Source organism: Ceratotherium simum, chromosome 30 (genome assembly GCF_057802395.1).
Source record: "Ceratotherium simum simum isolate JZ-2026a chromosome 30, ASM5780239v1, whole genome shotgun sequence".
Classification (NCBI taxonomy): Eukaryota; Metazoa; Chordata; class Mammalia; order Perissodactyla; family Rhinocerotidae; genus Ceratotherium; species Ceratotherium simum.
In genome coordinates this window covers 13,079,243-13,096,685 of record NC_141929.1, presented here as the reverse complement: position 1 = coordinate 13,096,685, position 17,443 = coordinate 13,079,243, and the positions used below count along the sequence as shown (strand labels likewise).

Sequence of the window (17,443 nt, the reverse complement as noted above, 5' to 3'; positions counted from 1 at the left end):
TGTTGTATGACAAAGGACTGCCTCCCTGTGTCAGGGATCAGGGGCTCCGTTGTAATAGCAGGCCCTCAGCCGTAGCCTTCTTACATTCTTAGCCCAGTTGACTTAACCCGAAAATAATGAGAAAACTCCAGACTCACCATTCAACATCCCACTTACTATTCCCACCTGATGGCTAACAGGCATGTCCAATTTAGTATGTTCAAAACCAAACACTCGACCTTCCCTCTCAAACCTGCACTTCCTGTTTTTTCCATCTTGGTAAATGACAACTCTACTTTTCAGTTGTTCAGGCCCAAAACCTTGAAATCATCTGACTCCTTTTTCTCACAACCCACATTCCATCAGCAGAATTCTGTTGAGTGACCCCAGGAACACAGGCAAAGTCCAAGGACTTGTCACCATTTCCATCACTTAAACCACCCAAGTCTAAGCCGTCATCTCTCCCCAGCCCACTGCAACAGTGTAACTGAACTCCCTTTCACTCTTGCCCTCCACATGCTAACTAGAACAATCTTTTAAAAACTCTCCAATGGCTTCCCAAAACCCTAATAATAAAATACACACTCCTCTGCATGGCTTACAGGGGCATGCATGACCTGACCCCTCACCAACCTTTACTTAGTCCTTTCCAGCCATACTAGACCCTTTGCTGTTCCTCAAAAATGCAGTCCTCTAGCCTGGATCACCCTTTTCCCTCAGATCTCTACTTCAATGTCACGTAGAAGAGGTCTTCCCTCATAGCACTGTCCCGCCATCTACCGCTTTCTAAAATAGCACCTCTGTCCCCTCACCCTGCTTTATTTTTCTTAGTATGTACCATTATCAAAAATATTATGTATTTACTGGTTTCTTATTTGTCTAGTTACCCCCCATCCCCGCCCCTAAAGAAAGAATATAAGTTCTATGAGAGCAGGAACTTGGCTTTTGTTCACTGCTGTGTCTTTAATATCTTAGAACAGTGCCTGGCACAGAGCAGACGTTAATATAAATTTGTTGGAAGAATAAAGTGGTATAATCCTAAACATTCTTTAAGCTAGCTGTCTGAGAAAAGGTTGACATTCCAAAGGTAAAAAGAATGAGGAGACAAAGAATAGAGACAAATGGTTTATTTGGTAACAAGGAGTAAAAAGGAATACTTAATTCCCCTTCTCTCTTCTGGTGGCTGACCTACACTGTGATAGTCACATGGACAGCAACACACAAGAATTCCCTTGCAGTCCTTGATCTTTTGCAGAAATGCAGATGCCTGAGTTACATGACTTGCAATGATTGTTTTCTAGACAGAAGTGCCAGCTGTTGTGCTTTCCAATGTATCAGTGGTTGCTACATTCTCCTTCTCCTTCTTGTCTTCAGGTTTCATGGCAGGAAACAGAAGTACTTCCTACAGGAGAGAAAGCGCATTGTGAGGCTAAGCAGCACTCGATTTTTTCACAGCTATCCACCCATTCCTTTTGCCTGTGGTTACTGTTACCACCAAAATCCAGACATCTGTGTTCTCTTATTTTAACTCAGTCCTTCTCAATGAGAGAGGATGGAAAAGGACAAATGCACAGCACTGCTTAGGGAACGATGTCAAAAGAATAAACAAACACAGAGGTTGTCTTCAAATATGATTTCCTCATCTATAAAAATGAGATAACAACAGTGTCTATACCTCATAGGCCTGACTTAAATTAAAAGAGATTGGGCCGGCCTGGTGGCTTATCGGTTAAGTGCGCGCACTCTGCTACTGGTGGCCTGGGTTCGGATCCCGGGCGTGCACCGACACACTGTTTCTCCGGCCATGCTGAGGCCGCATCCCACATACAGCAACTAGAAGGATGTGCAACTATGACGTACAACTATCTACCGGGGCTTTGGGGAAGAAAAAAAGGAGGAGGATTGGCAATAGATGTTAGCTCAGAGCTGGTCTTCCTCAGCCAAAAAAAGAGGAGGATTAGCAAGGATGTTAGCTCAGGGCTGATCTCCCTCACTAAAAAAAAAAAAAAAAAAAAAAAAAAAAAAAATAAGAAATTTAACGAGATAATGTATGGAGAGGGCCTAGCATGTTTCTTAGGTCCTTAAGAAATGCAAACAATTAGTATTCCTTCTGCCTCAGGTAGAAAAATCCCTAAAGCCATAAGGTCAAGATGCTCTGATCTTCCTCCTCCGGAGTTGCAAGTAACTCCTCTGCCTGCTTCTCCTTCCAGCCCAAAGCTCTTTCTTTATTCTCCAGGCCCACCATGCCCTGTCTCCAACAGAATGGAGCTCCTCCAGGGCAGCGTGCGCTGTGGCAGGTCGCTGTGTACCTTGATGTTGTTGGAGTCCGTGAGAAACATGGTGACGCGGTCGATGCCCATGCCCCAGCCAGCGGTGGGGGGCAGCCCATACTCCAGAGCGGTGCAGAAGTTGTCATCTATGAACATGGCCTCATCATCACCAGCGGCCTTGGCCTAAAAGAGAGAACCAAACAGCGACATTGTTCCAGGCTGCACTGTCTCTCAGTGTCTGAATGAGCACATTAAAATGTTCTGAGGGATTACTATTTCTTTCAAAGACCTGGAGGTCAGGCCTGATGAACTCCACCTCAGAAGACATGCAAATTTCTCTATGAAATGAAAACACCTCACCTGCCCAGGGCTCTGCGAGTCCAGTGAGACTGATTTTCTGAGACTCGGATGATTCCCAAGAGTCTTTCTCCCATTTCCTGAAACTACCCATCAATAGCAGTGCTAGTGCAGGCAGCCTGGGGGTCTGTGTCTCCATTAATCTTTATGTGCCTCTCACCCCCAAGCCACCTCAATAAATGTACCATCTAAGAAAAATTATGTTCTTGTTAGGTGAACATATTTTCAAGACAAGTGTCACACTCCCAACACAGATAATCATGCCTAAGCTCCTCTTATGCAGAAAATTCTAAGGCCCAACTAGTCAAGTTCTCCATCTTGAAGTGTGACTTCACTATGGAGGGAAGAGGAGCCTGTGGCTTTTTCCTTCATTTCTGTTGAAGTCACCAAGAGATGTAGACAACAACACAGACCAGGGTTAAAGCTGATGTCTTCTGGTCAGTGGGAACATTGATGAACACTGGTGAGCGTGCCTTTGCTCACACACTCCTTCCTTACCTTGGCCTGTTCTTCAAAAAGCTGCCGCTGCCGCATGGGGTCATTCAGCTCGGTGTAGGCATTGCATATTTCCTTCTTCATGACAAACAGCTCAAAGCGCTCAGTCAGGCCCTCTTTAGAGCGGTGCCTGCGGACAGGAGACCAAAGGGTAGGCTGAATATACAGGTTCACTAATAACTTCTGGTACAAACACAAGAGTTCTTGAATTCTAGTTGACTTGAAAGTGTTACTGATTGTGACCTGAAGCCTGCATGCAATCTCAGCACCAAATCATTTGGTATAATAGTGAGGAGGATAGAGAGATAAGGAAGCTTTAATTATCTTCACAAACCTGTGCGGTAGACTGTTACACTGAACCGTACCTCCTGTTATTCATGCCCTTCTGCACTCCCTGTCACATTGACTCTGGGCTGCCCATACGACTTGCTTTAATCAAAGGGACATCAGCAGAGGCTTGATATATGCTTGCACACTGCAGTTTATTCTTTTGGAATGCTTCCTCTTGGAACCTAGCCACTACGTAAGGAAGCCCAGGCTATGCTGCCAGAGAGAGGCCACATGAAGAGGCTCTGGAGGATGAGATGTCATGTGGAGGAGAAGCAAGGTGCCGTGGCAGAGTTCTTAGTTGAAAAAAGCCACTGGAGTTACTCTAGCCAACACTATGTAGAGCAGAAAGACTACCCAATGAACCCACAAAATCTTGAGAATTAATAAATTGTTGTTTTATGCCACTAAGTTCTGAGGTTGTTATGCAGCAACAGGTAACTGAAACACCATGCTTTATCTTACCATTTGGCCAAAGGGCTCATTATCTGCGGGTGATCACAGATGAACGTAGGATTGATGCATGTCACTTCCAGGAACTCCCCGACAAGCTTAAGGAGAAGCAAAGCAGAGCTAGAGATCCCTTTTGAATGGCATTTTGATTGTCCCAGTCGTGGTGGAAGAGGACTCAGCTCCTACCCACACCTAATGCTATAAGGATTTATCCTGACATTCTCAATGGCTGGTAAGGATTAACTGAGAGAACATACGTAACGCTGGCACAGAGCTTAGTACAGCAGTTCAAAACTTGTGAATTCTCTTATTTCTCTCTTTAGGGCTTTCCTGCGAAGCTGTGGAAGTTACTTCTCCCCAGTGGAGTTCACCTTCATAGGGAGCAGGGGGCTGGTGACCACTGGATGAGGGCATGTACTAGAAGCACTTGGCTTTTCACCTTATCAAGGAGCCTGGCTGTGGTCCGAGGTGCAGGGCATTCAACAGCTTTTGCCACACAGATATCATCAAGGATTTTGCGAGTTTCTGTAATACAAATGTACGAGGTAGGACAGAAGATATCACACTAACCCCTAAAAAAGTATATAAAGAGAACAGTATGGGGAATTCTAGCCCTGACCTAATCTAATTCAGAGCTGAACGGGAAGGACGGCGATACAATGGAGAGGGGCATCACTTTACCTTCAGTTTCGAAGAGGTTAGTTTCTGGCAGCTTCACCCCCAGGGCTTTCTCAAGCTCTTCTACCATGCTGATTCTCCGGAAGGGTGGGGTGAAGTCAATCTCATGGGCTTGGCCCTCTGGGCCATCTGGATGGTAGGTGACCTTGTAACTGCCTGTAATGTGCTTCACCATTCCTGGGAAAGAAATCTGTCATTTAAAGAGGACCAACAGGAAGTCCTCCCAAAAGCAGCACACCAGCCCTTCAGACATATGTGAAGGACAAAGGGAGCAGGAGGGGTCACCTGAAACCATCTTCTCCGTGATTTCCATGAGATCGTGATAGTCTGCATAGGCCATGTAGAACTCACAGGTGGTGAACTCAGGATTGTGAGTCAAATCAATTCCTTCATTCCGGAACTGGCGTCCAATTTCATAAACCCGGTCAATGCCACCAACCACCAGCATCTGATAACAACACGTGGCCACGGTCATGGCAGCTAATCTTGCCTTAACGGCTCTGGAAAGTTTGTCTATAAAAGCTGTAACTTGGTTCTCACAGCTCAGTCATGCTTTCAGGTCTCTACCCAAATGGTGAGTACTGTCCTCTCTTTAGGCTTTTGTAGTGGATACTTATCATTCATTGTGGCTGCCCAGGACCTTTGGCTACTCTTCCTTTGTCTGGGGTGTCCCCCATCTTGTGAGTGTGAGCCTCCCCAGGAAAGAAGGCTCTCTTGGGGTTACGATACAAGCATGTGACCCAACTCCCACCAATCAGACACACCTTTGAGACTTCAACATGGAAGGTGCTGAAAGAAGATGCAAGTATTGCACAGAATTCCTCTAGTGAAGGGGGCCAGAGATATCTAGCTTTTAGACGTCGTAACTGCAGAGGTCCTAATGGCAATGACTTGTGCCTAGTTCCAGGGTTATGAGCTGTGGTAACTGTCCCTAGTGAAAGATACTGGGTTCTCCATGGGAACAGCCCAGTGATATAACTCAGAATCATTCCCGGTTATATGGTCTCCAAGCCTGCTTCTCTGATCCTCCTGGAAACTGTCAGCTTCCTTATATATTTGAATACATTCTTCTTTTGCTTAAACTGGTTATAACAGGTTCTGTTGCCTGCAACTAAGAATCTTGAATGACAGTCTTCGATATTTATTCTGGTGATTTGTAGATATTTATTTCCAACTTCCAGACAGAGATTACGCTCTTTCTTCTACAAAAGACTAAAATCAGATCTAATCCAGACTATAAACTTAAAAGTATTATGGGAAACAAAGTAGGTTAGGAGGATCTGTACACCTAGGAAAGCCAATTCCTTTGCCCTCTGACCTGCGATGCTCTACTGATCTTGTAGAGAAATTCTAGAAGTGTAACACTCACAAGGTGGACAAATTACAATACTGTCCTGGCTGTTCTACCCTCACTGTTCCTCTTCTCTGCACCTGTCTAGACAATGGTTTTCCAACCTTCTGATTCTCTAAAGGAACAAGGCATTTTCTTACTGATTACCTTATGATAGAGTTCCGGAGCAATTCTCATATATAAATTCATGTCTAGCTCATTGTGGTAGGTGATAAAAGGCTTGGCCACAGCTCCCCCTGGGATGATGTTCATCATGGGAGTTTCAATCTAAAAGACAGGGAAAAACCTTTAGTCCTCAGACAGATGTCCTCAAACCAGAGGCCTTGGGGATAGCTCATGCTTTGCACGTGATATAGTTGAAGCCTGTTATATCCCCAAGTAAAAGTTAAGCAATAGTAATGTGCAGCTGCTTGACAAAAAAGTAGAGTTAGGTTGATTTTCTAGAATAGTGTCTCAATTTCTATTAATACCAAGCACCATTAACAAAGTACCATAAACTTTCACAAGCTGTAAGTAGGAATCTAAATGGGAACAGCCTTGAGTTCAACTTGCAGTCTTCATTAAAAATTTAACTTCTCTGGGCCTGCCTGGTGGCATAGTGGTTAAGTTGGCACGCTCTGCTTTGGCAGCCCAGGGTTCGCAGGTTTGGATCCTGGGCACGGACCTATGCACCCCTCATCAAGCCATGCTGTGGCAGTGTCCCACATACAAAATGGAGGAAGATGGGCACAGAAGTTAGCTCAGGGCCAATCTTCCTCATCAAAAAGAGGAAGATTGGCAACAGATGTCAGCTCAGGGCCAATATTCCTTACCAAAAAAAAAATTTAACTGCTTATATCCTTTGACTTAGTTATTCTACTTCTAGAAATCCATCCTACAGAAACACTCGCACATGAGCACAAAGATGGTCACTGAAACATTAGAGAAGAAAATCAAAAACCTAAACTATCAATAGGGGAAATAAATAAATCATGTAGCATCAAAAAAGAATATTTATATATATATATATACATATATACAAACGTGCAAAGGGATCCAGAATATAGTAAGTGGGAAAAAAACCAAACAGGTCCATCATAATAGTGTGACTTCATTTATGTTTAAATCAAAAAATAAAACCCTTCCAAAACATTTACACATGTACCCCATCTGCAACATGCACAGGTATGTATGTACATATGCAGAGTAAATGGCATGGAAGGATACATATCAAACAAGTTTGCAGAGGGAAGTTAGTTGGGAGAAATAAAAGGAGACTTTTGGTTTTGCTTCTATTTCTCTATCTTTTGAATTTGTTTTACAGTAATGTGCACTCACCTTTCTCAAACAATTAAAAAAATTTTTTAAAAATATTTTTCCCCCAAAGTTTTCCTAAAACAATTTTTTTTTTTTTGGATAAATTGAATAAAAATTAAAAAAAAATTTTTTTTAGTGTCACAAAAAAGCAAAATGAGTTGATGACACATTGAACGTGGCATTAGCATCTGGACGGCCCTACACTTTGTCCATTATCTTACAAGTGAGATCCTGCCTTTCTAATCAGGGCACTAAATAAAGAAAGCAGAACAAAGACACTGGCAAAAAAGGGGACTTTTCACTGAGTATGAAGGATACCGACACAGGATACGCCTTGGAAAAGGGGAGGTAAGGAATAGTAAGAGGCAAGCATAGCAAGACGGTTCATCATGTTAGGTAAGGAAATCTCCATCACCTCTAGGAATCCCAACTCATCTAAGAAACTTCTTATATATGTGATGATCTTAGAGCGGATGATAAATTTCTGCCTCACAAAGTCATTCAGGATCAAGTCCAAGTATCTCTGACGATATCGTGTTTCCTAAACCAAAAGCAACAGAAAGAAATCACTGACACGTCTGATTCAGTGGTATGATAAACCATAGCTAAGAGGCCACCAGAGCTTACCTTGTCTTTGAGGCCAAAGTGAAGATGAGGTAACATATGCAAGCAAGGAGACAGCAGTGTGATCTCATAGGGAATGATGCTCAGCTCACCCTTTTTGGTTTTCCCAGGATTCCCCTGAACTCCAATTATGTCTCCCCGCCGCAGTTTGTTATTGATACGAATAAATTCTTCTTCTGATTTATAATTCCTGAGTGAAAGGAAAATGTAATCAGTATACACTATTCCAAATTAACGTTGACCACTGGTTAACCCTCAGTAAACTGTTAATGCCTAATTAATGTGAGCCCAAGAAGAATTTCAGATTCAAGGTCAACTGTTAAAAACGTATTATCTTTTATTTTTTTTAATTTATTTATCTTTTTGTGAGGAAGATCAGCCCTCAGCTAACATCCGTGCCCATCTTCCTCCACTTTATATGGGATGCTGCCACAGCATGGCGTGACAGGTGGGGTGTGCCTGGGATCGGAATCTGTGAACCCCAAGCCACTGAAGCGGAGAGTACGCGCTTAACTGCTTGTGCCACCGGGCCAGCCCCTATCTTTTATTTTTAACTGCCACACAACCTGAGAGTAGTCATTATTCTCCAAGTGATCAGATGGCCTTTTTTTCCTCTCTTCAGCCTTACCCAACCATATCACATCTTCTAACTTTAAATACCAATGGGAAAAGAAGACCACTCGGGCCTTTGTCCCCAACTGTGTTGCTCTGGGCCAAACTAAAAAGGCCTGTAACTGGATGTTTCTATATACCTGGAATTGGCCATGACTTGCAACTTGACCCCCTCTCCTCGAAGATCATAGAAGATGAGCTTTCCCCCAGAAGCTCTTTTCGCATGAATCCTACCTAGAAAAAGAGGAGCAAAAATACTGATTGACAGAAGCAGAAGCCATTTCGTGATGTCAGTGCCAAAAAGCTTCCTCTGCATTTTTTACGTCTGGGCAGAAGGTAAACCATAACAATTTGATTTCAGCCTGAGGCCTAAGCCCTGCCTTTTCTTCATGACAATGATCCCCATTCAAACCAGTTAAAGATGTGAAGGAAAATCTGGCTTTAAGGATGTTTACTGGATTCCTGGAAGATGGCAGTGTTGGTGGCAGCATAGTCTGGATTTTCCTGAATCCTCACTTAAAAATAGAAAGCACAACTAGACAGGCAAGGCCAAAAAGCCATGGGCAAAATTTACAACAAAATTATGTGGGAAGATATTCTCAATCCCCAATACAAGCAAGTGGGAAAACCACCAAGAGCCCCAAGACCTCCATACAGGAAAAAGCTGTGGGAAGCAACACAGTGTCTGATGAGTCTGAGAACTGGAAATCTCCCATATAGCCATAGGTATTCACTGGAAAATGTGGCAGGCTGAGTGGAGGAGAGCAGCTGAAACTGGGAGGGGATTCTGCCCACTGCTATACAAGTGAGTACAATGGGCTACCTTACGAAGGTCTAGGGGATGAAGCCCTTTAGTGTATCCCCCAAGAACTCTCTGAATTTTACAGCCAGAGATCACTTCTAGGACAAGGCCCCACAAAATTGAACAAGACCAGGAAAACAGAGACAAAGGAAAGAGAAGGTTCAACAAAAGTGAGGAAGCGAAAGAGAGCCTGAAAATCTCAGAAAGCAAGCTGCTATATTCTGAACACTTCACAAAAACCAAAGAGGGAGCTCAGTGAAGTTGGAAAGCTATCTGAACCAAGCTTACTTTTAACATTCAGGTAAACTAACTTCACATAAAAGTAAGCAACATGAAAGTACTGAGGTCAAATACCATACCAAGTTATTTAATAAAAAGAATAAGGAGAATAACATCCCCACAGACAATGAAAGCACTTAAGAAAGACATGCTCAGAAAGAGAAAATTCTATTTCACAATGAGCTGAAAGACATTAAGAAAAACTAAGAAATGAGATGACACATGAAAAAAATTAGAAATAAAGTAAAAAATCATTTCAGAAACGAAGACTAGGGGCCAGCCAGTGGCGCAAGCGGTTAAGTGTGCGCGCTCGCCAGTTCGGATCCCGGGCGCGCACCGACGGACTGCCTGGCAAGCCATGCTGTGGCGGCGTCCCATATAAAGTGGAGGAAGATGGGCATGGATGTTAGCCCAGGGCCAGTCTTCCTCAGCAAAAAGAGGAGGATTGGCAGATGTTAGCTCAGGGCTGATCTCCTCACAAAAAACAAACAAACAAACAAAAAGAAACGAAGACTAAACTAGAAGAAAATAAGAGTGAATAAATACAACCAACAATGCCTTAAGAGAAATAAAGTGGAAAGGAGGATAAAATTTAAAAATCAAAGTATAAAGAAAGAGATAAAAAGGATGAAAGAGTGACAAATATTGAAAAGAAGCAAAGATACATGTGGATAAAAGGAGTCCCCAAAGTAAACCAAAGCAAGAAATAGAATACAAAAAACCACATTCAACAAAAATTTCCTAAAATAAAGACTTAAAAATACATATTTAAAGGGCACACTGTGTACCTGAGAATACTGACCCAGAATGACTAACAAGACATATTTTAGTAAAATCACTGGACTTCAAAGAAAAAGAAATTTTGGGGGCATTTTGGTATTGGCAGGGGTTCTCTCTGGGTGGTAGGATTATGGCTAACTAAACTTTTCTCTCTTTGCTTCTTTGAATGTTTGAATGTTCTACATTTTCTACAATTAATAGTTTTATTATGATTTTTTAAGGAGGAAATGAAAGATTTAAATGTTTTTTTAAGTAAGGAAAAGATCCCATGCAAGATGTTTAATTCCAAAATAACACTGTTCTAGAAATAATAGTCTAGTGCAAAGCATCTTCAGGCCACAGACCGGCATTTTTAGGAGCCTGGGGCTGTGGCTCCCACTGATGAAGGAAAGTCCTCATAAAAGACTATGAATGAGCAGCAGCATCAGGCCAGGAGTCCCCCTCAGAGAATGCCCCTTCCTGTGCAGCATCACCACTGGAATGTGATCTCCTGCCTCAGGGCTGCTCTACTTTCTGTGAATAGATATATTGGCACCGTCCCTAGTAAAGCAGCCTTAGACACAAGATACTTGAGAGCAAGATCACCCCAGACCCTTCTTTGTACTATTGGAGAGGCCTGCCTGCTGTGGGAGCTCAGCAAACTGCCACCTAGAAATCTTCCTACCTGCCACTTTTAAGGTGATGTCAGTCAGGTGGTCCCCAGGCTGCAGGTGACTATATTCTTGGATGAAGTGAGTGAGCGAGATGTCAACATGGAACTTGTGTGGGTACGGGTCTTCCCCATTGACCTTCAATTGGTGGATTGCTTGGCTGCGGATCTTGTAGTATTGCTGTTTAAAAAAAAAAAAAAAGAGCTTTTGAGAAGTTGAACCTGGTCAGACCAGTGGCCCATCTGGCAGAGTACCGTATTCTGCCTCAGAGGGGACCCCATACGCTGAGATTCTTTAACTGAGCCCTCCGCACCCCTGAAATCACAGGATTGGATATGGAGTGAGATTTGCACTTCACATATGCAGCATGGCCAGATATATAGCTGGAAATGAAGGCCAGAATTCCAAAATGCAAGATTCAAACAAAAGAAAAATCGGAGTCCTGCCTAAAACAATAAAAGTTTAATTGGTACAGGTAGCCTTGGTTACCACTTTTGTGCACCCATCTGCACGGTTTATCACTTATCTTCTTCCCTACTCTCCTATCCCTGGCCACACATCAGACTTTTCCCCAAGGCCTGGAGAATGTAAAAAAGGAATAGTCTACAGGAGAGGTCAGCAAACTTTTTCTGATGCAACTACTCAACCCTAGTATAGTATGAAAGCAGCCTTAGACATATGTAAACAAATGGGCATGGCTGTGTTCCAATACTATTTACAAAACCAAAGAGGAGGGATGGCGGGTTGGGATTTGGCATGCGGACCACACTTTGCCAATTTCTGGTCTAAAGTAAACCCTAGCCCATCTTCAGGGGGACACTTTCTCTGGAGCTGCTATAAGGCCCAGCTAGTTCCAAGGAAGATCTCTTGGAAGTAATGGGTTCTCCCAAATGTCTGTTGGGAGTTGATTAGAAAAACGCTCAGGGCCTATGCCTTTAACCAGATGGAGTGGTGGGCCCACTCTCATCCATTTGCAGTGACCCAGGGCCCAGTGCCTGTTCCAGTTCCTATTTATCTTCTTAGTCACTGGTCCCTCCTACTGTCTGGTCCCAAGGAATTTGCCATAAGCGCCATCAGAAGCATCCCTGTGCCCAGCCAGGGTGGTGGTTCAGGGGACTCACATTTGGGTCCAGGCTCTCCTCCTCTGCACCCACACCATTGTCAGCAGTGTGGTTGGTGGCAGCGGCAGTGGCCTGGCTTAGTTGTTTCTCACTGAGTTCCTTCTGCTTGGCCTCCTTCTCTGCTACTTTCTTCTCAGCTTTCAGGCGTCTCTTTAGCTCACTGTTGGGAAGATGAAAATGTTCAATGTGACAGCTGCCTGAAGAGTCCTCTACTATATTCTGCCCCATAGCCACTTATTAAAAATATGAACAGTCTGGGGGAAATGCTCTTGCCCCGTTCTACACCCCCACCTCTAGTCTCTTAGTCACTAAACTCTATATGTGAAAGAGACAAAGTTAAAAATAAGCTTAGAATAAAGATGTGAGAGATCTTTCTCAGTCTCTGCTTTCCAGTCTGAGGTCCTTGGCATTAGATCCCTACCAAACTCAAGACACACCAGAACAAAGGGAATCCCACATATTAGTTTATATTTAGAATAGGAAAAAAGGTTTCCCAGAAAATCAGCAAGATAGGCTTTTCTCAAGCTAATTAGGCTAGGGAGCCCCTTGAGGCCAAGGACTGAATCTCAGTTGTTTGATATCCTCTGTAGGATATGAAGTTCCTAGAGTAGGAGACCTGTGATAAGGCAACATCTCTAGCTCTGTCTGCCAACTCTCTACTCCTCCCCCAAGGAGTGGGTTAGTCTGGGGTAGCTTTTCAGCCCAGAGTTCAAGGAGACATTCCACTGACAACCTCTCCCTCAGCACTGATCAATGCATTGACAATGGCCCTCAGCATTGGTCTCACTCTGCCCATAGGAGCCTGACTTTGACGACAAACTGGGTAGAACAGTGTACAAAGCAACAGGGCATAGGTGATAATACACCATCTTTGGAGTCAGAACACCTGGGACTAAATCCTGACACATCTACCTACCATTTATGTGACCTTCGGCAAGTGACTTAACTTTTCCCCATCTGTAAAACGGAAATAATAATAGACATTCCCCTCCCCAAATGTTGTGAAGATTGAGATAATGTATATAAAGAGATGACCTTGTTCCTAGCATTTAATAAGCATGCAAATGTGAGCTATTCTAGGTCTGTCTCACTATCTTAACCGTTCACTCTCTGCACCCAGGAGAGAAATCTTACAGATTTGGATAAATTTCTGGTCAAATCCCTCACTATCCAAACTATTGATACTTGTCACCTGAGACTCAAAAACTAAAGCGATTTGGATAACTTGGTATCCCTTATGATCTTAAATCTTGCTATCGGAACCCAGAAACCAAAACAGATTTGGGTAGAGAGGGATACCTTCATTACTCCAATAGAATTGATCATTCTTTCAAACCACCAATGTTCATTGAGTATCCTATAATAACGAACCAAGGCAAATAATCTTCAGTCATGCTTGCATATTGTCTGGCTTCAGGGCACATTCTTAATTTTTAATGAGTTTAGAATAACTCAACTAAAAAAACCTAACTGGAGATTCGAAATGATCATCTTTTAAGTAACAAAACTAACTCTCAGAGCCTCCAAGTGGGTGTCTCTGTCTGGATATAATCTATCTTATAACAGTTGTGAAGACAACCTTTCCAGAACAGTGTGCCAGGCCTATTGTGCTGTAATCAATCAGCAGGCATCTAAGCCTATCTGGTTCTTCCAAGCATTAACATAATAAACCGGTTTTCCATTCAACTAGGTGTTGCTCTTTAAATCAAATCAATCATAAGGATAACCCGAAAAGGTCCTAGGGATAGAAGTAAGACTAGAAACCAAATTAATCTCAGGAGCAAACAAATTCCAGAAAGACAAGAAAGGGAAAATAACTCACATTAGAAATTCTTTATTTATACAAGGGTTTTGTTCTCAGCACTGTTCTAGACTAAGATCCAAAAGTCATCTCAAGAATCTATGGAGTGGGCCGGCCCCGTGGCTTAGCGGTTAAGTGCGTGCGCTCCGCTGCCGGCGGCCCGGGTTCGGATCCCGGGTGCGCACCGAGGCACCACTCCTCCAGCCATGCTGAGGCCGCGTCCCACATACAACAACTAGAAGGATGTGCAGCTATGACAGACAACTATGTACTGGGGCTTTGGGGGAAAAATAAATAAATAAAATCTTTAAAAAAAAAAGAATCTATGGAGTGAGAATTTGAATTTATTAAAGAGAAAACGAGAAAGGACTATTGGTTTTGGTGGCAGGGCTCTGTTGCCTTAGCAACAAGTCCAGAGGCTTAATAAATAAGGAACTTAGTAAGGGAAGAATTTTTGCTCCCAGAGCAATAAAGAAGGTAATGGGTACCAACCTTCTTTTATTAGAAAGTGGCTTCTCCTTGTGAATCGTTGTGAAAGGAGCAAGTTGACACAGTCGCAGCTCCCTCTGCCCCCACTGTGCCCAGGAGGTTTGGCGCAGGGACCCCCTAACAAGCCTTACAGCAGCTTGCATCAACATGGCAGAACACCCTGGAACTAATGATTACCACCACCTAACAGGAAACACAGAGATGTGGTGTCAGATGGGAAAGACAGTATACATACACCCGACTAGCACTCCTACTCTATGGGTTCGCTGGGGGAATGGGGTGGATGCACAACCTTTTAGTGCCCCATTTTATATAAGACCCTCCTAACTGACAGCAACTCGGTAACACTCACTGTGCTGCAACTGTAACTGACAATGTTCTCAGTCCTGGCTATGGTAAAAAGGTACATATATTCCCAGTCAAAAGTCAATAATAGCCAGTCAATCAATAGTTTACAGGTAGAAATGATCACAACATTCTAGAAAATGGGAGATAGGACATAGGCAGTTTTTCTGAAGCCCCTGACACGTGGTTTCTCTCTTGGAGATGAAATACCTGGTCACAAAGATGGCAACGGAAGCATATAAAACGTCATTATCAACTGCAAACTCTAGATGAAGCTAAAAGCAAGCCAAACAAAAGCACCTCTGAGTCAAAGATAAGACTTGTTTAGAGCTCCAGGAACAAGCAGGAAAGGAAAATTTCAGGAAGTGTCTTAGACCAAATTATGCTGATACATTAATACTGGAAGGGAACAGAATTACAGGGATCATATTCTTTACTGCATTCAAATGAACTTGGCCTTTCATTTGGAAATGAGTCACCTGGCAGGCATCCCCTCTGTTTTTAACTTGAAGAAAATAACGGGCATAAAAAGGTGCTCACTAAAGATTCAGACCAAGGAAGTTCCAAGAACAATTAAGAAATACAATCATGTGCCGCTTAACGACGGGGATACATTGGGAGAAATGCATCCTTAGGTGATTTCGTCATTGTGTGAACATGATAAAGTGTACTTACACAAACCCAGATGGTATAGCCTACTACACACCTGGGCTTTTCTTATGGGAAGACCATCATAGATGCAGTTCGTCATTGACCAAAACGTTAAGTAGTGCATAACTGTAGAAGGAAATGTTTATCATAAAAAAATTATTTTAGGGGCTGGCCCAGTGGCATAGCAGTTAAGTTCGCGTGCTCTGCTTTGGTGGACTGGGGTTTGCAGGTTCGGATCCCAGGCGCAGACCTACGCACCACGTATCAAGCCATGCCGTGGCAGGCATCCCACATATAAAGTAGAGGAAGATGGGCATGGACATTAGCCCAGGGCCAATCTTCCTCAGCAAAAGAGGAGGATTGGCAAGGGATGTTAGCTCAGGGCTAATCTTCCTCAGCAGGAAAAAAAAAAAATTTTAGCCCATGGTCACCAGACGAATATACATCAATGGCAGATTCTTTTAGACAACATGATGATGAGGTATGGTGCAGTCAGTATAAAGAGCATGGGCTGTGGAGTTATGGACTTGATTTTAGATCTCTGCTCAAGACTGTTGGATCAGTGATAGACCACACTTTAGGTATGCACATTTCAGCATTTAATCACCCAGAGCCTCAGCTTATTAAATTGAAAAACTGGCATTAACACTTCCCTTGCAAGGTTATTATTGAGATTAGACAAAGTCTGTACAGTTCTAGCATAGGGCCTGATACATAAAAGCTGCTTTAACAACTTCTTGCTGTAATTAATCTAAGAAAAGTAAAAAAAAAGGATTTGGCCAGTTTCCTCAATTTACCTTAAAATCCCGCTCTCAACTGGAGGCCTTGCTTCTGTGATATACAACCCTAAAATTCAATTACTGATGTAACAGATCAAAGTCCAGTCAATTTTCCCAAAGGCAGAAGCCCAAGACCAGGTTCCAAATATTTATAGAGATCCATCAGACACTCTCAGAAGGACCACATATTAGGATGCTATGAAACCACAATTTTAGGTTATTTCTTTTCTCATTTTTCTAGGAAATTTGAAGCATAAACCCAGAGACACAGAAGGAAACATCAATTCTTACTCATTAAGTGCAGTTCCATCAGGGTTCAGCAAGAGAAGTGAGCCCTCATGCACTAAAGCAGGCTTACATGTAATGAAGTAACATCTCTCCTATGCCTATCAAATGGCACTATCTATTTACCATCTTTGGGAGTATTGAGAAAACAATCACTGACTATGTTCTGTGAAGAACCCGGGTTGAGAGGAAGTGTAGCATTTAGACAATATAACACGTAGTCAAAGAGTGGCTAATCTTCGTTTATTTAAATTTACCTTCATACTCCAAGGATTTGGGGTGATTAACAAAGATATATCCAGGAGTATAGGTGCAGCTTGGTGTACTCGGCTGAATAAGGCGGTCCCTACTGCTAGACACTGGTCATTCACTCAATACTCAAAGATCCTTTGAATAACCCATATGGATAGGTGCACGATACCGTTTTAGAACTACTCCCTTTAATACATAAGTTCAGAATGGCTCTGGTGAGGCCAAGGAAACTTTGAAGGTCTTTCCGAACACCGGGGGTATTTAATATTTCTTCAACCTCCTCATCGGGGCGTGGCTCAGTAATAAAAGAACGCATTTCCCACAGGGGAAAGGGAAAGAGTAAGTTTCTCTTTTTTGTCACCTCTCAGTCCTCCGCATTCTCTTACTCCAGGAGTACGACAGCAGGGACCCCGCCGGCCCCGGGGCATCCTGGGGAATGTAGTTTCCGGGAATAGCGGCCACGTCCCGGCGTGTCCGTAGCCACGAGAACCGATAGGAAGGCCCTAGGCACAGCTGCCTCGGCCGGAGCCTCGAGGCGATTCCTAGCCCGGACTCTCCGGTCGCAAAGGTCTTAATTACCAGCAGCGACACTTACTTTTTGCTCAATTTCGGCTCGCCACCGTCCACTTTCACCTCAGCAGCCTGCACCGCTGCCATCTTCCCCGAATGCCCGGCCTGAAAGGGATGAGGGCCGCCCCTCAACTTCCAGGTCAGGGTCGGCAGCCCCGCCTCTTCCGGGGCGAGGGGCTGGGAACTCTTCGTGCCCT

The 17,443-nt window shown here is 43.4% G+C and overlaps 1 protein-coding gene across 2 annotated transcripts; it reads right to left on the bottom strand.

The window, feature by feature from the left end:
- Positions 1–1,091: 1,091 nt before the first annotated feature.
- On the bottom strand, positions 1,092–17,388 carry KARS1 (lysyl-tRNA synthetase 1). 2 transcript variants are annotated; one of them, XM_004437098.2, is made up of 15 exons: positions 17,272–17,361; positions 14,368–14,547; positions 12,075–12,234; positions 10,968–11,133; positions 8,583–8,676; positions 7,834–8,020; positions 7,622–7,747; positions 6,058–6,177; positions 4,845–5,007; positions 4,563–4,736; positions 4,321–4,406; positions 3,894–3,979; positions 3,105–3,231; positions 2,289–2,432; positions 1,092–1,381 (listed from the first exon to the last, which is right to left on the bottom strand). In XM_004437098.2, exons 2-15 carry the CDS (start codon positions 14,511–14,513, stop codon positions 1,277–1,279), a joined length of 1,884 nt encoding a protein of 627 aa, XP_004437155.1. In that variant the 5' UTR covers positions 14,514–14,547; positions 17,272–17,361; the 3' UTR covers positions 1,092–1,276. The 2 variants fall into 2 exon arrangements, with proteins under 2 accessions (XP_004437155.1, XP_004437156.1); XM_004437099.3 differs by lacking the exon at positions 14,368–14,547 and having other exon boundaries at positions 17,272–17,388.
- Positions 17,389–17,443: the final 55 nt, after the last annotated feature.